At 34.7% G+C, this 14,795-nt stretch overlaps 2 protein-coding genes across 2 annotated transcripts in view; both read right to left on the bottom strand.

Annotated features, from left to right (window-relative positions):
• The window catches only part of LOC105328460 (zinc finger transcription factor lin-29), a 136,655-nt gene extending 124,178 nt beyond the window's left edge, over positions 1–12,477 (bottom strand). The window contains exons 1-2 of the mRNA XM_066078314.1: positions 12,339–12,477; positions 11,139–11,272 (exon numbers count right to left, since the gene is read on the bottom strand). The gene's annotated coding sequence lies outside the window, so the exon portion shown is untranslated. The remainder of the gene's footprint in view (positions 1–11,138; positions 11,273–12,338) is intronic.
• On the bottom strand, positions 1,365–3,195 carry LOC105327636 (uncharacterized). The gene is made up of 2 exons (XM_034483409.2): positions 2,371–3,195; positions 1,365–2,251 (listed from the first exon to the last, which is right to left on the bottom strand). The coding sequence occupies exons 1-2, from the start codon at positions 2,985–2,987 to the stop codon at positions 1,561–1,563; spliced, it is 1,308 nt and encodes a 435-aa protein (XP_034339300.1). The 5' UTR covers positions 2,988–3,195; the 3' UTR covers positions 1,365–1,560.
• Positions 12,478–14,795: the final 2,318 nt, after the last annotated feature.

The raw sequence follows: 14,795 nt of genomic DNA, 5'->3' as shown, positions 1-14,795 counted from the left end.
TAAAATATGATAATGGATTTGAAAATATTTTTTTGCAATTGCTGCACAAGTATTAAAAGTATTAAATTAAATACTTTTATAATTTATTTAATAGCTATGAAATAAAAAAAAATAGTAAAAAAGACTCCAAGTATTTCGATTATAATCTCTGTCAAAATCTGGTTAAATATCGTCATTAATTATAAAGAAACATGCAATTTTTTTGTCATTCAGGGAGATAACTCCCACTTGTATACGATACTTTTCCATCGATAATTTTACCGTGGCGGGGAAAGGTAGATGATGAGTTTACCGTGATGGGAACGCGGTATACCTGTCTCACCGGCCGATCACCTCGATGTGTTTATACCGTGACGGGGCGCGGGAAACACGGGATCCGCGTTGCCTGTACTGTATTATACAAAATTGTATAATAATCATATGCAAATTTCAAATGGTATTGTATGATACAATTTTCAATACACTACTATAAAATATGATATTGAATCCTATGATACTATACAATATTGTGCCATATGATATATCATATGATACAATATAATGCTGTAATAAATCAAGATACAATATGATAAGGTATCATATGATAGGTCATTTTATTATACTTTCACGTCACATACTGAAATCTGATTGGTTTAGAAGCAGTTGATAATCCGTTCTATTACCCTCGGCATTAGCAACACACTTAGCAACAGGTAACACAACCAATTGTTACATGCGCGTAAATCATGCGCGTACGGTTCGCCGTAAGGTTCATGTCATTTCTATATAAAAGTAGTAAAAATTTCTCTAAAATTAAGACATTCAGTATAATCAAATAAATAGTGCCTGTTTGGGAGGATAACAGTTGAAATTGACACCCCTCGAAAACCATTGTCAACCTCTGCTTCGCGTCGGATGACAATGGTTTCCTCGGGGTGTCAATTTCAACTGTTACCCTCCCAAACAGTCACTATTTATATAGTGTCAAGATATGACATTCTATCATAATATCATACAATATTGTATCATGTTATACATGATTGTGTTATATCACATAATACAATATCATAACATATTATATGATACAATATAGAATCAGATAATCAATTTCATATCACATGATACATTACAATTTTGTAACATATGATATTATATGATATAGTATGATATTATATAAATAGTGCCTGTTTGGGAGGGTAACAGTTGAAATTGACACCCCGAGAAAACCATTGTCAACCGACGCGAAGCAGAGGTTGACAATGCTTTTCAAGGGGTGTCAATTTCAACTGTTACCCTCCCAAACAGGCACTATTTATTTTGTTATACTGAATGTCTTAATATTAAAGAAAACTTTTAAAAAATTACTGCTTTTCATTTCTTTTAATAATTGATCAACAATAAACTTCAACAAATTCATATTTTGAATATTTTGTAAATAATAAATTAAACAGTTCAACAATGATTTAAAATGTTCAACAATAAAATATTGAAATTGGAATTCAGTTCATTTTGGAGTTTGGAGTTGATTTAAAATTGTTCAACAATAAATTATTGAAATTGGAGTTCAGTTCATTTTGGAGTTCATTTTTGAGCGTAGAAATTGAAATTAACAGTGGAGTTATTTATACGTGGACAAACTAGTGGTGGCATCATGTTTGAACTCTGAGCTTTCAAAACATTGACTGCTTGTTGCTGCTGTACAACAAAGCTGCTTGATGAGGACGAGATTTCATCAAATGTTGTGTCATTAAAAATTGCATCAAGATCCTCTTGTGTTAGAGTTGAAAGTGAATTTTCTTGATCGTTGTGGGATTCCGTAGGATTCTTATTTACAGTTCCCAAAGCTGAGCTAAGACAATCCGACATTTGCCTTTTCTTTGGCTCGTTAAGTCGACATGCATAGCTTCTAATTGATGATTCATTTTTGTGTCCTGAAGCACGCATAATGTGTCTTGCCTCCATCCCTGCTTCATCCATAGCTGTTATAGCTGTTGCACGAATTGAATGGTTAGTATATATGCGAGACAACTTGGCTTTCTTGGAAATTTCAGACATAAGGGAAGCTAGAGTGTTTTTTCCTAATGGAGATCTGCAGAACCATGTAGTACTTTCTTCTGAAAAAGCCTCTAATGGACGCTGCCATAACGCATCTAATTTCTTGTGAAGTTTTGACAAATACTTTTTAAATGAATTCACGGGGCACATGCTTCCTAATTGTGGCTGTGCATACATTCTTCCTTCTCCAATTGTTTCATTGGGTGCTGCATTGGATCTGAAATTTATGTACATGTATTAACAATCATTAAAATCATTATACATTAAATGTGTTTTAATAACATAATAATAAATCATTTATTCTTCCTTTTACAAAATGTAATAAATAATCTTTACCCGTGATTTTTGTCAGCTTCATCAATTGCCTGGAACACATATTCTCTTCCAGTTGCATCAGTTTCAATTCCAAACGTTTCCTTAGTCATTTTCCGAAGGTTCTCCCGACCTCGTCTGCATAGGTAGAACATTAGATCAAACCAGACTTTGCTTTGTAATCCACAAGGTGTGTTAACATTGAATACAATGGTCTCAGAATTAAACAGTTTATTTAGGTCCTCTGTGGAAATGGCTGGTTTATGATCCACGGATCCGATACCCTTCTTTTTCATGTCCGTGATGGCTGCCTTGAAAACTACTTTTGATTCGTGGAATTCTGAGCCATGAATGTCAATTTTGCAAGTGTCTTTTAAATATTTAGAAAGACCATATTTTATGCTGTTCAATGAACTCACTTTTAGGTTCGTTCCTGATTTTGTCCTAATGGAAACATAAAAAAGTCGCAGATTCTCGTTGAGTTCTTGCTTGGATAGACCCTCGAACTCCCCGCTTCCTCTTTTTTCAATCAGGAAGGTTCGGAATAGACTGACAGACCTATTAATAGTACGTTTAGTACTAACAGAGTCTTTCTCGTCCAACAATTTAGCAATATGGGACTCTTCCACATTTGCGAACATGATTTTCCCTCGTGAAAGTTCGTCCAAGTTGTCGTTTGTTTTCTTTAATCAATCATACTCGAGCGCACGCTTTGATAAACTCTTTATTTATTCGCATTACTTCAAACGCATAACTGACTTCTTTAGGAATGACGTGAATTCTACGGCGAACCGTACGCGCATAATTTACACGCATGTAACATTTTTTAATGTTACCCGTTGCTAAGTGCGTTGCTAACGCTGAGGGTAATATAAAATATTATTAACTGCGTCTAAACCAATCAGATTTCAGTATTTAACATGAAAGTATAACAATATATTATAAATCATGATATTGTATCATATGATAATCAAGCCTGTCAAGTGCATAAGTTTCATAAGATGCACCATGTATGCAAGTTTGTTGAAGTAAGGACCAGTAATAACCATCAGAAGACACCTTCTTAAAAAAAATTTTAACCAGCTTCAAAGACCTCAACCTCCTCCAGCATCCGAAACCTATGGCTCATATTCAGCATTGTGGTAACACACTTTGAAAAAATTACGCACATTGAAAAAATTTTCAAAGTGCGTTAAATTTTTGACAAAATCAACACACTTTGAAAAACTTTTTCAAAGTGCATTATGAAGGTACATCAACATTTTTTAGCATCGACACTCTTAAATCTCTTTGAAAAAATATTTTAATATCACAAATTCTGGAACTGAATTTCTAATTTGTTGACAGTATGATAATTTCTTAACACTCGTGAATCTAATTTAACGTATTTAGAATGGGGATGGGGGTTGGGGTTAACCAAAGATACAGGTCAAATACCAGTGCATCAATTAATTGATTACAAGAGGAAGGTCCCCTACCTCTCATTTTTCCTTTCAAAACATATATTCAGCAACTTTGGGTAAACATTTAAGATCGGAAAAAGAAATATACTCTTTATAAGAACAGGCAGTGTTATTGAAAAAACCAAGCTGGCCGAACAATAATTTTCCCATTGGTATGTTAAAGATTCAAGGTGTTTCAACAGTAACCCTCTTTTCGTATTCTAATCAAATAAATCACTTCAATAAAAGAATATTAACATCAACGAACATTAAATTATTATAAACTTAAAAACAAGCATTAGGATGTGGGTTAATTTTCTCGCACTGGTATTCTAAAAGATCATATTGTTTTTTATAAACAGAACTAAGGTATCCTTTTTTCACATCATATTTGCAATAAGCCAGTTGAAATATATTATACATTGATCTCCATCATTTATATATATATAAATCATATCCATTTGGGCATAGCCAAATATACTAGATAAGAGGTAAATTTGATGCATACTCAAAAAAGGAAAATGCAGTTGATAAACGATGAAGTTTCTGTTATATTGGATAATTCAAACCTCCCGAATTTTATTTTCTGTGTAAATTGTCGATATTGTCTTCTAAAAAGAACAAAGTTCTCATCTATAAACTGTGTATCAACTTAGCTGAGAATGCAATGAGTTCTTTTTTTAATATATCACATTCTGCTAAAGAAGGTTAAAACAATCATTTATTGTATATAAAACTCAACTACTATTTTTCACTAAACCATGAACATTTTTTTTAAAGTGCATTAATATCAATATCAACGCATTTTGAAAAAAAAATTTCAAAGCGCTTAATTTTTCAAATTTGCGTTGTAACACAGTATTCAAGCCTGTCAGGTGCATCAGTTTAATAAGACGCACCACCCATGCAAGTTTGGTGAAGTTAGTACCAGTAGCAACTTAAAAAAGGCGATTCAAAAAGCACCTGCTCCAAAAACATTAACTTGCTACAAAAACCTTAACATTCTCCAACATCTGGAATTCATGGCCCAGACTCAGCATCCAAGTCATTCAAGGCCATAAGTAATAACTTAGATACCTGCACCAAAAACTTAAACCAGGTCCAAACCCAGATGTAAATAAGTAACAACTTATTGTTAGATACAGGACCTGCAACAAAAACTTTCACCAGGACTGAAAAAATTGCATTTTCATCATTTTTAATTTGTTTTTTCGACTTTCTACAGTAACTTTTGATAAAAAAATATATATTCTCCCAAACTTAAACCTAGGGGGCATAACCTAAAATTCAACATTAAATACTAGGGATGGCAATCGGTTACAAAATTGATAATCACTTAATCACATGACGTTCTGACCGATTAACTGGTTCATTATCAGAAATTACTTTCTGGAAATACATCTTTTTTTATTTTATTCTCATATGAACATTTTTTTACATGCAAGAAGACTCAAAGTACGCTAATTTGTAGGAATGGTCATGTTTAATGAGAACATTTGATTTTCAAAAAATGAGAAAACAGTAAGCATACATTACATGGATTGACAAATATTTTTTTTTTATAGTTATGCTGCATTGTCATTATCATCATATTAATCAGTTTCAGGTTTTGTTAAAAAATACTATCTGATCTAAAACGACAGATGTTAATCGGCTTCGAAGTCTGTAAACAATAATGCCTGTCGTAGAAAATATCCTTTCAGAGGGCATTGATGTATCTGGTATTGATAAATATCTTCTTTGCAAAATTTGGAAACATTACTTAATTTTAAGACAACTATTTGAGAAGATCAATGTTTTGTATTTCTTTTTATTCAAATATTTCGACACTTCACTTTTCGATTCGTTCAGCTTGTCTTGAAACACTGTAAGAAAATCTAATGATCTATTTATATAGCTTTATTTTCTTTTTTTTAAGGGAGGACGGAGGTTTTACTTCGCTGATGGTCTGGAGTCACGTGCTTTTAATCAATGTTAAATCATCCAGCAGAAGCAGGAGTGTAATTTTGAAACTCAGTATAAATCTAATGCTCCTTTCACAGTTGTATTGTGAGGTCTATACAATGAAGACTTGTATGATTTTGAAATTTTCGAGAATAAAGCATCCACAATTCTAGCATTATCATGTACAAAAGCCATGACTTTACCACCAAAACGGCGACAGAAAGAATATGTATAGTAACAAATAGCAATTTCATAATCATTCACGCATGAATAAAAAAACCGGTGGACAATAATGACAATTGCATGTGTTTAAACAGTAATTAGCACCTTTAACTCCGGTACACATTCCCTTAATTAAGCTAGGAGGAAACAGATTACCCCCAAATTAAAGCTCTTAGCGATGTTTGAAAATGTTAAATTATGAATGTTCATAATTCTTGATGTTGAATTTAAATAAAATTGTGTCCGTTTTTTTTTTTAATTCCAATTAACTGATTACAAAATTTGTAACCGGTTACCATCGTTTCGACCGATTAATCGGTTAACTGGTAAGTGATTGCCATCCCTTTTAAATACACAGAAAACAAGAATTGAAGCAGACAATCATAACTTCCAATGTGGCACCTCTCTCAATTCTAACTTCCCCGGAGTTCCTTCAGGACAGATGTCTCTCTCACATTAACGCCCTCCTTGACATTACCAGCCCCCAAAAACAACAAAATCAAATTAGGGGACACATTACCATGCATAATTTTGTCCGAGTTGGAATTTACTACCAGGTTCAACTTTGTAACCTGGACGAATTCTGCATGTCTGGCCATGGAGTCATTAAGTACATCCAACAGGAATGGCACCACAAAGACGGACAATTTCTCCAAACCACGACCATCAACTGCAAGCGCGGGCGACTGACAGGTAAATACACCTGGTCACCCTCACTGACCATTGTACCTGATTCATAATGTCTATGGTTAAACAATGGGGCACTCTCAGACCATTAATTAGTGACCGATTAAAACATTGGTGTCACAAGCAAGGGAACTTAAATCAGGGAATAATACAGTAGTATTAATACACCAGTAAAGAAAATAACTTAAAGTTCACTACAAGGTGCACTTGCAAAAACATGCAAATTTTGAATTATCATAAAATAAAATAATCAAAATCAAATTTGTGAAGGACGAATCAGATCAAATAACAATGTAAGTAAACTTTCTAGTTGCTATAAATCATGATCACTCACTGGCCAGAACAGATTATAGCTAATCCATCTAACAGATCATACTAATCAGCTTTTTATTATCCTTCAGACAGTTTGACAGTTTCCACCTTCTGCAATGGTCTACCAGGCATCAATCTTTTCATGTCTATAGTGGTTCAAAAACATTGAATTTCCTGTCCAAACAAACATTTCATTGGTGACAAAAAATTCATAAAGGAAATAAATCACTGTAATTATTGGTCCTCTTTACATACAGATTTAATTAACAAGAGGCCCATGGGCCACATCGCTCACCTGAGGAACAATAGGTATGATAAAATCAGCTTAATGGAGTCATAATACAAACTTTCTGGACAATGCACAATAATACATGTAGATCCTGTATAATAAAATCCATTTTTCCCCTAGATATTCTTATGTTTATAATCATTAGTCCCTTTTCTAACTGGATGATTTTATAGTCATATCATATGTTGAGTATTGCAGTTCTCAAAAAGATCCTTAACAATAGTTTATATATGGGATATAAACGTACATCAAACTCTGAACCTTCTCGTGAGGCCAAAGAATTGTCCTGGGGCCAAAGTCTTAACAATTATAAAGAATCATCTGGCGGATTAGTTTCTGAGAAGAAGATTTTTAAAGATTTACTCTATATATTCATATCTTAAACTTCGACCCCCCATTGTGGCCCCACCCTATCCCCGGGGGTCAAGATTTTCACACTTTTGTATCTACACTACCTGAGGATGCTTCCACACAAGTTTCAGCTTTCCTGGCATATTAGTTTCTGAGAAGAAGATTTTTAATGATTTACTCTATATATTCCTTTGTTAAACTTCGACACCCCATTGTGGCCCCACCCTACCCCCGGGAGTCATGATTTTCACAATTTTGTATCTACACTACCTGAAGATGCTTCCACACAAGTGTCAGCTTTCCTGGCTGATTAGTTTCTGAGAAGAAGATTTTAAAAGATTTACTCTATATATTCATATCTTAAACTTCGACCCCCCATTGTGGCCCCACTTTACACCCAGGGGTCATGATTTTCACAAATTTAAATCTTCACTACCTGAGGATGCTTCCACACAAGTTTTAGCTTTCCTGGCTGATTAGTTACTGAGAAGAAGATTTTTAAAGATTTACTCTATATATTCCTATGTTAAACTTCTACACCCCATTGTGGCCCCACCCTACCCCCGGTGGTCAAGATTTTCACAACTTTGAATCTACACTACCTGAAGATTCTTCCACACAAGTGTCAGCTTTTCTGGCTGATTAGTTACTGAGAAGAAGATTTTTAAAGATTTACTCTATATATTCCTTTGTAAAACTTCGATCCCCCATTGTGGCCCCATCCTACCCCCGGGGGTCATGATTTTCACAACTATGAATCTACACTACCATATGATGCTTTCACACAAGTTTCAGCTTTCCTGGCTGATAAGTTTCTGAGAAGAAGATTTTTAAAGATTTACTCTATATATTCATATGTTAAACTTCGACCCCCCCCATTGTGGCCCCACCCTACCCATGGGGGTCATGATTTTCACAACTTTGAATCTACACTACCTGAGGATGCTTCCACACAAGTCTCAGCTTTCCTGGCTGATTAGTTTCTGAGAAGAAGATTTTTAAAGATTTACTCTATATATTCATATCTTAAACTTCGACCCCCCCATTGTGGCCCCACCCTACCCCCGGGGGTCAAGATTTTCACAATTTTTTATCTACACTACCTGAGGATGCTTTCACACAAGTTTTAGCTTTCCTGGTCTTATGGTTCATAAGAAAAAGATTTTTGAAAATTTCTCGAAAATTTTCATAAATTCCTAATTATCTCCCTTTGCAAAAGGGTGTGATCCTTAATTTTCACAACTTTGAATCCCCTTAGGCTAAGGATGCTTTGTGCCAAGTTTGGTTGAAATTGGCCCAGTAGTTCTTGAGAAGATGTTGAAAATGTGAAAAGTTTACACAGACGGACGGACAGACCGACAGATGGACGACAGACAAAATATGATCAGAATAGCTCACTTGAGCTTTCAGCTCAGGTGAGCTTAAAATGATTAAACCTTGCTTTGACATTGCGTCATGACCGATTAAAGCCTTCCTTTCAGAGCCCAAGATGTGAAAGGAAAAACCAACAACTAAATACAGAAAAAGCCTTAAAACAATTGACCGTCCTTTACATCTGCCTTAACATTGTTCGAGTCCAATTGGCCACAGCAGTTGGCTTCACTATCTCCAGCAATGCTCAAAAACTCTAAATTAACCAGATTATTTTGATTCGTACCATAAATATGCCTTTAATATAGATATATTTGATTTGTCTTGTAGTGTAAATATTACACACGACTATTCAACGAACTGCCTTTCTTAGTGGCTCCACGGAGACCTACTACCTAAAGGTTAAGGAGTTTAAGCCTACAATGCACTTGTACAACCGGTTTTTTTTCTATTTTGATCACATCTTATATATTTCTTCCATTATATCCATAGTGGCCAAAATTGCAATAACTTGGTAAAAGGCATGGATACCATAACAAAATTCTTCTTATTTTATTCCATTTATAAAGTTTAAAGGATAAATAACATTTTTATGATAAAAAAAATTCTTTGAAGCTGAGGATCAGAAAACCTTAACATGCCCATCCAACCTTTTGTTAAAAAATCTCCGAACTATTCTAATGACGTCTTTGCTCTGTATCTATTGGAAGAGTACTACAAGATCCTGGAAGGCTAACAGATATGTTGATAAGCAATACACATATTTCCAAAAAAAATTAATACACCTATCGACAACTAAAACTTTTAAATGTAATTAGATTATCACTTATGTTGCACAAGATCATCAAAATATAAAAGGTAACATCAATCACTCACCTGGAAGCCAGCTAAAAAAGCCTGGCAAATCAAAATATGATTATTGCTACCTGTAATATACATATGCAAACCAAAAACTGAATGAACAATTCAAATCTAGTTGAATACATGCATGCTGTTGAGCATTGTGTTAAAAAGCTACAGTCTTCTTTAAAGGGGCATGGTCACGATTTTGGTCATATTTTATTTTTCTGTTTTTATTATTTGCAATGCTTTATGAATGCATTTCTAATGATCAAATGAAATATGGGTGAGTTTTAAGCAAGATACAGGGCTCACAATTCTTCATCATGTAAACAAGGCACATGCCCTGTTTTTGTTTACATAGGTTCAATATACTAGAAAAAAATCTTTTTCAAGATGATTTGTCTATATTCTTATTCATTTGAAGCATAAATAAACAGTTCCTAACAATTAACACATTCATTTTAGGTCTAAAACTGGAATTTTCACTTCAACATTCAAAATGTAAACAAAAGCTTTGTTTACATCGCGAGGAATTGTAAGCTCTGTAACTCGATTATAACTCAAATGACACTCAAATTTTGGTTGCCTATTAAAAATGCCTCACTGAAGCATTTTAAACATTAAAATCGAAAAAATAATTTTTGACCAAAATCGTGACCTAAAACGGTTTAACAAGAGGACCACAGACCTTGATGGTCACCTGAGTACCATAGCCCTTCCATGGACCTGTCAGGGAGTCCCATGTTTGCATTTTAAGTATCATTTTGGATTCTTAAACCTTAATCCAAGACTCCTCTGACTATTACCACAAATTTATTATTTCATGTTTGCAAACATTGATTCATTAAAAAGGGGGATGGGGGCAAGAGTCACAGGAATCCCTTGGACTATTTATACCCTAGCTCCAGGGGTAAAAAAATTGGAAGCTTTTGGGAAAAAGAGACCTGTGGGCCTCATTAATGGTCAATGTACTTGAATATTAACAGATGCATACAGTTTATTGTTACAAGCATACAACGCACAGTAAATTCAAATTTTTGAGATGATTCAGAAGTTTGGTGAAGATATGACAAGTAATAACTTAGATACAGGACCTGCAACAAAAACTTTCAATAGGTCCAGATACCAATGCCAATGCCGAGGGTATAGCATAAGCTACCCCAACTTCGTCTTTGTGAGCTAAAAATTATGTGAAATATACTTAAGACTGCAAGGCAGACAATAGAAAAAATTTTGGTCAGAAATAGCAGTGCTCTGTTGTCTTTATTCCTGCTTTTCTTAATTAAGTTTAGTAGGTTTTAACATACCATGAACTTTGACATATGACCTACTTTTGCTAAAAGGAAGGAGAAGGCATCAGGATGAGGAAGCTCCCTGTGGATCTGTCTGTCTGTAGGGAGTCCCAGCAGGTCTTCAGTCGACTGATGCTGTAGTCATGTTGGCTGAGGGCCAACACTGCTTTGGCCTGTAATGAACCCAGCATTCCATTACTTTACAATGATATTGTCCATTTTTTTAGTCTTGGTTGTGGGGATTATCTGAGTGGACAGGAACACGAGGTGGATCCAATTTACCCAGCATCTTATAACTATACAATGATAACCAAAAGCTAGAAAGATGACATGTTCTGCAGTAATTGCAGGAGAAGTAATGTACTTATGAAGTGGAGCCAGGTTTGGGATAGCTTTTGTATAGTTTGAGGGGGAGGGAGGGGGGGGCATTTCCACATTCAATGAAAAGTAAATATTAACATGACTTCATGATGGATGGATGGATAATCTTGGAATTTCTAGTTTTCTCTATCACTCCAGCCATAATTTTCTAAATTCACTAAAAACATGCATCAGTAGTGCAAAGTAAGCTATTTTACTTACTGTGGAATCATTAAATTTCGTGGGGGCCAATTTTCGTGGATTGCTTAAATTTTACAGGTTCATGGGGACGTAATTTCGTGTATTCTCTTAAACCTACAAAGGATATATGACTTTATTACCCTAATTTATTAATTCGGGGAGGATGTTAATTCGTTGATGCGAGGTACCCACGAATTCCACGAAAATTGAGCCACCTCGAAATCTAATGATTTCACAGTATGTAGCATCCTTTCTTGAGTAAAACAACTGCACTAAATTACTAAAATGTGGTAAGTAATAAAAGCACAAGAATCACATCCATCTGTCCAGTATAAGTATATACGGGGATTCAGGTAATGATGGACCATGCACAGTTGACAGGGTTGAGGGCTTAAAATACACCACACATCATCAGACTACGCTTATACCATTCTCTGTCCCTGACAGCTAGGCTGGTGGTGCTGCATGAGATGCCTCAGTATGGCAGCTTTTACTGCTTTCAATATCTATTGGTTTGTAGATATAAACAAGTTTATTGAACCAATGACCTCATGTCACCACCAATCACTGTCCTACTTATTACTTCAGTCATTCACTGCAGGGCATATTATCTGACCAATCTCTATATAAAGTTATGAAAATGTTTGCAGTCTTATTAATTAGACAATGTAAAGTTACCTTCTGCAGCAGAAATTCCCTCGATCCTCCTTCATTCAATTGTTCTTGAGATAACATATGGCAATTGGGCAGCAATTTGGTGGCCCTTGGTACAAACCCCTTCATGACTGCAGTCCATCAAAAGGCGTTCCTTGCTCCATTTGAGGCTAAAAATGGAAGATCTTTTTTTTCTTTTTACACTGTTTTAGTTCCATAATATTAATCAAAGAATTGAAACCACTGAAAGCCAAGCTCTTAATTTTTGTTAATGTACATTTTTTAAGGGAATAAGAATGACCAACAAGTTTACTCTGAAAGCATATCTGATTCACCTAGATGAAGTAATAGTTATTTTAAATGAGGCAAAAAGCTACTTTGGCAAGAAAATGTCGAGATTAAAATGAGTTAAATGAAAGTAAACAGCAGTTATAAAGACCAAAATATATATCTTAAAAAGATAATATTCTGTTTCAATTAAATATTATCTCAAAGTATATTTCATTAACAAGGACATTTTGTACTGAGTTTGTAAGCAATAAATTTCATGTTTATAATGACACAGTTGAATTTGTGATGTATATGTGACTACTCATTAAACAAGTCCAGTACAATCACTATATTTAGCTACGTAGCTAAAATTACCTACTTACATGTAGGTACTAAACCTACCGAGAATAGCTAAATTTACCTACCAGTTAAGAAATGTTGTAATGAAAATAATAATAAACAAAGTCGCAGGAAGAAAACATGCGGAACACTCAGGCAGGAACGTGACGTAATGTTTTCATGAAAATAAAAGCATAAAACTGATACGTTAATGGTCAGTAAAAACAATTTACTTGGACAGTTCGCCTTTTGTTATTTATTGTATTGTGAGTTGTTTCTTCAAAATTAAGGCAACAATTTTGGAAGACCCTCATGCATACACCTCAAGGAACGTTCATCTGCATACCAGAAATGGAATGCCGTAAGAAGTTGCTGAAGCGAACGCGATAAAAATTGAGATACCCGTTTTGGGATGAAATGTACGGCGGGATTATACATTTTACATGTAGATCCTCATATCCACTCAAAACAATGTACAATTTTTGAGATTTAGTAGACTTGTCTCCCAAGAATCAATGTAAAAGAAAACTTTTAGTGCCAAAAAATATTATAATAATGAGTATGATATGTTTCATTTTTCATTGGATGGATGGGAAATAATTATTTTTTTTTTTGGCCAGACGTGAAACAATAAATAACAAGAGGCCCATGGGCCACATCGCTCACCTGAGGAACAATAGGTATGATAAAATCAGCTTAATGGAGTCATAATACAAACTATCTGGACAATGTACAATAATACATGTTGATCCTGTATAAATAAAATCCATTTTCCCCTGGATATTCTTATGTTTATAATCATTAGTCCCTTTTCTAACAGGACGATTTTATAGTCATATCATATGTTGAGAATTGCAGTTCTCAAAAAGATCCTTAACAATTGTTTATATATGGGATATAAACGTACATAAACTCTGAACCTTCTTGTGAGGCCAAAGAATTGTCCTGGGGCCAAAGTCTTAACAATTATAAAGAATCATCTGGCTGATTAGTTTCTGAGAAGAAGATTTTTAAAGATTTACCGTATATATTCCTTTGTTAAACTTTGAACCCCCATTGTGGCCCCACCCTACCCCTGGGGATCATGATTTTCACAACTTTGAATTACACTACCTGAGGACGTTTCCACACAAGTTTAAGCTTTCCTAGCTGATTAGTTTCTGAGAAGAAGATTTTCAAAGATTTACCATATATATTCCTATGTAAAACTTTGACCTTCCATTGTGGCCCCACCCTACCCCCGGGGGTCATGATATTCACAACTATGAATCTACACTACCTGATGATGCTTCCACACAAGTGTCAGCTTTCCTGGCTGATTAGTTTCTGAGAAGAAGATTTTTAAAGATTTACTCTATATATTCCTTTGTAAAACTTCGATCCCCCATTGTGGCCCCACCCTACCCCCGGGGGTCATGATTTTCACAACTTTGAATCTACACTACCTGAGGATGCTTCCACACAAGTGTCAGCTTTCCTGGCTGATTAGTTTCTGAGAAGAAGATTTTTAAAGATTTACTCTATATATTCCTATGTAATAAAACTTCGACACCTCATTGTGGCCCCACCCTACCCCTGGGGATCATGAATTTCACAACTATGAATTAACACTACCTGAGAATGCTTCCACACAAGTTTCAGCTTTCCTGGCTGATTAGTTTCTGAAAGGAAGATTTTTAAAGATTTACTTTATATATTCCTATGTTAAACTTCGACACCCCATTGTGGCCCAAACCTACACCCAGGGGTCATGATTTTCACAAATTTAAATCTACACTACCTGAGGATGCTTCCACACAAGTTTTAGCTTTCCTGGCCGATTAGTTTCTGAGAAGAAGATTTTTAAAGATTTACTCTATATATTCCTAAGTT

This window comes from Magallana gigas, chromosome 3, assembly GCF_963853765.1.
Source record: "Magallana gigas chromosome 3, xbMagGiga1.1, whole genome shotgun sequence".
NCBI classification, from domain to species: Eukaryota; Metazoa; Mollusca; class Bivalvia; order Ostreida; family Ostreidae; genus Magallana; species Magallana gigas.
Note: the sequence above shows the minus strand (reverse complement) of the source record. Positions and strands in the feature narration are given on the sequence as shown.